At 38.3% G+C, this 6,730-nt stretch overlaps 1 protein-coding gene across 1 annotated transcript; it reads left to right on the top strand.

The window, feature by feature from the left end:
- The first annotated feature begins 4,947 nt into the window (after positions 1-4,947).
- LOC103237366 (bifunctional phosphoribosylaminoimidazole carboxylase/phosphoribosylaminoimidazole succinocarboxamide synthetase-like) lies at positions 4,948-6,410 on the top strand. The gene is given in 2 exon segments (XM_008001454.3): positions 4,948-6,072; positions 6,074-6,410. Coding segments are annotated over 2 exon segments (1,269 nt in total). The 5' UTR covers positions 4,948-5,014; the 3' UTR covers positions 6,285-6,410.
- Positions 6,411-6,730: the final 320 nt, after the last annotated feature.

The raw sequence follows: 6,730 nt of genomic DNA, 5'->3' as shown, positions 1-6,730 counted from the left end.
TGTATAACTCCTGACCTCAAGGGATCCACCCGCCTCAGCTTCCCAAGTTGCTAGGATTATAGGCGTAAGCCACCACGCCTGGCCTATATCTTCCAGAATTTCTGCACAAACATTGCATGCACACACACACACACACACAGACGTCATGACAACTACAAGCACAAGAAATTACTAGTAAGCTGAGCTGTTTCTCATTCAAATATAAGTTTTGTCACTGTCAGTTCCTGTGCTGAGAGTTGCGTGAGGTTTTTGGCTATCTCACTGCTCTGTGGCTTAATGTTTCTTCTGCCCTGCACCAGAAGTTTAACTATCTCCATATGTTCAGGAGCTCACAGAAAGAGAATTAAGAACGGCTTCATTTAGTATAGGCTGGGTTTTGGGTAACTCCTCTCTTCTCATTATACAGCATGAAGTCTCTCCACAGTTCATCAGTTAACACCATGGCTCCTTAATGACCAACTACTAAATTTTGGATTTCAACCTCTTTCAGAATGTTTCATTTACTCATAGATAATCAAGAAGCATTTTTCGAACACCTGCTACGAGAAAGCCCCAAGAGGGGGTTACAAAGAATTATGAGACTGTGCTACTTTTCCTTAAGGAATGCAATTCCTAAGTAAGAAAAAATTAAGAGAATTCTTCAACACATTCTGTAGTTATTTTCATTTATTTGAAAGTTTTAAAGAGAACATAGTAAAATCTTAACATTTAGTAAGTGAAGGGAATTAGATTGGAAAGGTGTGTATACATAACTTCAGTTGCATCTACGATTAATTACTTTTATTATTACTTTGAAAGTTCTGGCCGGGCTCGGTGGCTCAAGCCTGTAATCCCAGCACTTTGGGAGGCCGAGACGGGCGGATCACGAGGTCAAGAGATTGAGACCATCCTGGATAATACGGTGAAACCCCGTCTCTACTAAAAAATACAAAAAAACCTAGCCGGGCAAGGTGGCGGGCGCCTGTAGTCCCAGCTACTTGGGAGGCTGAGGCTGGAGAATGGCGTAAGCCCGGGAGGCGGAGCTTGCAGTGAGCTGAGATCCGGCCACCGCACTCCAGCCTGGGCTACAGAGCGAGACTCCGTCTCAAAAAAAAAAAAAAAAAAAAAGAAAGTTCTAAAGCAAACAGGGCAAAGTGTTAAGTTTGTTGATTAATTCTGGGCTATACTTCCAAGAGTATTAGTAAAACTTTTCTCATCGTGTTTGATATATTTTATAATAAGTAAAAATAAACTTTTAAAATAGAGGATTTATTGGTTCATGCAATTATAATATCCAATATACAGTACACTTAAGGTGTGTGTGTAATTTATTACCGTGAATCAGATCCATTCACGTGTCATCAAGGTCCTGGATCAGTTTTGTTGAGTTTCTCTTTGCTTCTCCCTAATCCATGCATTAACTTCATTCTTGGTCTAGCTTCCTGCAGAACAGCAAAAAAGGCTTGCAGGCAGTTTTAGTTTCCTCATACACTTACAACACCGGCCAGTCAACAAGTGCCCTTTGTTTCAACATTCTAAGAGATGTTCAGAGATTCATTCTCATTAGAATGTTTAGCCCTCCTCCCCAGTCCAAAGTAATCACTGTGGTCAATAAAAGGATTTCCTCAGCTTGAGTTATATACCTCACCCTTGGACCCAGGAATGGAGTCAACCTATCTAGAACCTCATGGAGACTCTTACAGAAAATAAAAGCTATTGAGAAGAGAAAAGGAGGCAAAGGATGTCGGAGGTCAATCAACTAATATCTACTCCATCATCTAGCCCTTGATTACTCAATTAGTAAAGTGTCAGGAAAAATATCAGCAATGTCCTTTTTATTTAATACCATGCGTTTCTTTTATGGTCAACACTATTTCAAGCACCATAAAGTATGCATGTGTGTGTGTGTGTGTGTGTGTGTGTGTATTATGAAACTCAACTGTCATTTACAAGTTAATGTACTGATTAATTTACTCAATTAATATATTTTTTAAATTTTTTGAGATGGAGTCTCACTCTGTCACCCAGGCTGGAGTGCAATGACACGATCTCAGCCCACTGCAACCTCCGTCTCCAGGGTTCAAGCAATTTTCCTGCCTCAGCCTCCCCAGTAGCTGGGATTACAGGTGTGCACCACATACCCAGCTAATTTTTGTACTTTTAGGAGAGACAGGATTTCACCATGTTGGCCAGGCTGGTCTCCAACTCCTGCCTCAGGTGATCCACCCACCTAGGCCTCCCAAATTGCTGGGATTATAGGTGTGAGTCACTGCACCTGGCCAACAAATATTTCCTGAACACCTGTTTTGGGTTAGCCACTGAGATTCTATTTATTTATTTATATTTTGTTTTTAATCTGTTTATCTTTTAATGTTATTACAGTGTCTCCAAGCTGCAGTGATAGAACTAATTATTTTTTTCTAATTTTTTTTATTTTATCCAAACTCACTTAAAATATTAGGACAAGGGAAAAAAATTAATATACTTCAATGTTATTTTCTTCTCTTCAAAATCCGAATTATTGTTAGGCTTTCTTTGAAGTCATCTTCAGAGCCTAGACTTTGTAGGCACTGTAGAATTATGGTTCAAGGAACAGACTAGAGCAGGACTTGTCAAGTTCAAATTTTAGCTCACACCATTTACCGCCTTTCTGACCTTGAACAGGTTGCCTAACTTCTCTGTGCCTCAGTTTCAACAGATGATAAATAAGGTTAAAGACATTATCTTCATCATACAGACTTTGCAAGGATGAAATGGTCCCTCCCTGGTATAGCACTTAGAAGAGTACCTGGCATATTGCAAACACTTAATACTACACTCTAACAAAAAAGTATAATGTTTACACCAAAATATTATTTAGAGTAAAGATAAAACCTTTGCACAAAAGATTAAATGGTATAATGGTGTAAAAAAGAGAATAAAAGGCAATTGGCATCACCAAGTATCTAAAGCTTTTAAATCATATCCGATCACAAACACATACTTAGAAATTCTATTAAAATAAAGAATGTGAAGAAAAGCAAAGCAACCTTATTCGTACATTCTTGTTTTCAACTCTTAAAAGATATGTATATATGTGGGTTTTCTAATCGGGAGTGTAGAAATCCAACAGGCTTCAAAAAGTAGGCCTTAAAAAAGAAAAAGAAAAAGAGAAAAAGAAAATTCCCACCATGTGTCTTTGATAGTCTCAAATTATATTGACTGCTTGACAGACAAAGCAATAACCTATCTATCCTAATGGCCCAGATGAAGATTTAAACAATCTTATCTTCAGAAAAACTTTAAAGATAAAGAAACTTCCCCACTAGAATAGGGATCCCACTTCAGTATCCTAAACAGGATATCATCAAGCTTCTGTAAATAAAGCTGGAGAGCTCAGTACTTGACAAGGCAAGTCCTCTGTCCTTTCTGAGCCTCTCTAATCATTTAAAAGTTTTCCTGGTAAATTCTTTAGAAGGAAACTCTTTAGTACCATTAGGTTTTCCACGCATGAACTACTTTCTAGAGCCTTCATCATAAGCACTTTCTGCTTTGATCAGAGAACACACTAAGGTGGTCCACAGCACAAGTATTAAGCCCCTACACTGATTTTGAAGAATGCAAATTGTTTGCCAACATTTAAACTCCAGCAGAGTTGAAAAGTCTCTTACAGGCTGAGATAGTTGGCAGACCTGCCTACATAGCTACAAAATGCTGTGTCAGACTCTGCCCTCCTCAAATTTTAACATGCCTTTTCCGCAACCTCTGATAGATAACCATATAAACAATCTACAGACAACCACTGATATAAACTTTCTGATGTTCACTTCGCGCCTCACAATATAGCAACCAGGATTAAATAATAATAAAACACTCAAGATAAGCTCAGACCAGCTTATGGGAAACTTTTCTCTTTTTCCATGCATGATATTCAGCTGAATAATATCAGTCAGCTTTTATGTGTCACATTTGAAAGTTAAAATTAACCTAAATTCATACCCTTGTTAGTTTTCAAAAATAAAACACTTCTTAAATTATAAAAACAGTACATTCTTATTGCAACAACTTTAAACAATACTAAAAAGTATGTAAAGCATAAAACAAAAGTCAACCCATCCAAGTCTTCCATTATCCTACAAAGCTAATTATTTTGAAATGCCTGTTAGAATCTCCTTCATGATCCACTAATATACCTATAAAGACATGAACCTAAATCTAATAAATAACTTTACCCCTCCCTTAAGGATTACCATGCTCTAATACAGAGATTCTAAGCTGTACCAAGCTCTGAGATGCTGAACAGCAAATTATTTGAAATCATAGAAGTATGACTTTCTCATGATTCAACAAAAAAGGATCGAGAAAGAAGTTAAAATATTTCAGACAGGTGGGCACATAGACATGTCAGTTCCTAATCTGTGCAACTACTCTTTGTCTGATATTCACTGTGGGTTTTCCACTCATCTTTGGGGAAAACCTAGTGTCCATATGAACTGGCTGTTTTTAGCCCAGGCACTATCCTGCAGCCTTTAGCAAAGCTTGGTATGGTTTACTTTTACCAAAGCTTGGTTTATCTTTATCAACACTTGGTTTATTTTTTCTAGAATAATGCCACAACAGCTCCAATAGGGGATTGGCAGAGATCTTTGGCACTCTAAGTTTAGCATGGATATGGTTAACTTAATCTCAATCTATCATTAAGATCAGACCAACACGTAAATTTCTGTATTATTCCATATGATTAGGGAATAATTTAAACACACACATACCTCCAAAATGCAGAAGTTCATTTTAAAAGGCAAGACAGCTTACTAAGACAAAGGAAGCTATATTTTTAACTGTCCCGTAATTTTATAAGGTGGTCTTCCTAATAATGGAACTAATTCTTCACATTAATAGGAATAAATGGAGTCGTATTAGAGTCACTGCCTTCTTCTCACATTTGCCACCCTCCCCAACCTCTACCCGTGGACCTACAAGGTATAAAAAACATGGGCCAGTCTAGAGTTCTGCCTTGCTTCCCGGCGCGGTCGCAGTCTTCAGCCCACTCAGGATAATGGCGACAGCTGAGGTACTGAACATTGGTAAAAAATTGTATGAAGGTAAAACAAAAGAAGTCTACGAATTGTTAGACAGCCCAGGACAAGTCCTCCTGCAGTCCAAGGACCAGATTACAGCAGGAAATGCAGCCAGAAAGAATCACCTGGAAGGAAAAGCTGCAATCTCAAATAAAATCACAAGTTGTATTTTTCAGTTGTTACAGGAAGCAGGTATTAAAACTGCCTTCACCAGAAAATGTGGGGAGACAGCTTTCATTGCACCCCAGTGTGAAATGATTCCAATTGAATGGGTTTGCAGAAGAATAGCAACTGGTTCTTTTCTCAAAAGAAATCCTGGTGTCAAGGAAGGATATAAGTTTTACCCACCTAAAGTGGAGCTGTTTTTCAAGGATGATGCCAATAATGACCCACAGTGGTCTGAGGAACAGCTGATTGCTGCAAAACTTTGCTTCGCTGGACTTGTTATAGGCCAAACTGAAGTGGATATCATGAGTCATGCTACACAGGCTATATTTGAAATACTGGAGAAATCCTGGTTGCCCCAGAATTGTACACTGGTTGATATGAAGATTGAATTTGGTGTTGATGTAACCACCAAAGAAATTGTTCTTGCTGATGTTATTGACAATGATTCCTGGAGACTCTGGCCATCAGGAGATCGAAGCCAACAGAAAGACAAACAGTCTTATCGGGACCTCAAAGAAGTAACTCCTGAAGGGCTCCAAATGGTAAAGAAAAACTTTGAGTGGGTTGCAGAGAGAGTAGAGTTGCTTTTGAAATCAGAAAGTCAGTGCAGGGTTGTAGTGTTGATGGGCTCTACTTCTGATCTTGGTCACTGTGAAAAAATCAAGAAGGCCTGTGGAAATTTTGGCATTCCATGTGAACTTCGAGTAACATCTGCGCATAAAGGACCAGATGAAACCCTGAGGATTAAAGCTGAGTATGAAGGGGATGGCATTCCTACTGTATTTGTGGCAGTGGCAGGCAGAAGTAATGGTTTGGGACCAGTGATGTCTGGGAACACTGCATATCCAGTTATCAGCTGTCCTCCCCTCAGACTGGGGAGCTCAGGATGTGTGGTCTTCTCTTCGACTGCCCAGTGGTCTTGGCTGTTCAACCATACTTTCTCCAGAAGGATCAGCTCAATTTGCTGCTCAGATATTTGGATTAAACAACCATTTGGTATGGAGCAAACTGCGAGCAAGCATTTTGAACACATGGATTTCCTTGAAGCAGGCTGACAAGAAAATCAGAGAATGCCATTGAATTTTTTAGGGGAAAAACTACAAAGTTCTAATTTAGCTGAAGGAAAATCAAGCAAAATGAAAAGGTAATTTTAAATTAGAGAACACAAAATATATTAGTGAATAAATGCTTTTCTAGATCCATAAAAAAAAAAAAACAAAAAACAAAAAACATGGGCCAATTTCTGGGCCTTATGGTTTTGATTAAATTCTTACCTAGCAATTTTGTCATCCATATGTATTTGTGTTCTTTTGAAAGTTGTCCACAGAGACATAATAGGTACACAGATATGTATACCATATTTACATGCTTTCAGTATATTATCTTAGCCATCTTGTTCTTGGGAAGATATGTTTTCCTATTAAATCTGAGTTCTTAAAATCATTACAGCTAGAAAATGGTCTCTTGTGATTATCTCAAGATAATCACTGAAGTCAATGGAGTCCTTTTAGAGTTAGAACCCTTTT

This window comes from Chlorocebus sabaeus, chromosome 8 (genome assembly GCF_047675955.1).
Source record: "Chlorocebus sabaeus isolate Y175 chromosome 8, mChlSab1.0.hap1, whole genome shotgun sequence".
Classification (NCBI taxonomy): domain Eukaryota; kingdom Metazoa; phylum Chordata; class Mammalia; order Primates; family Cercopithecidae; genus Chlorocebus; species Chlorocebus sabaeus.
Note: the sequence above shows the minus strand (reverse complement) of the source record. Positions and strands in the feature narration are given on the sequence as shown.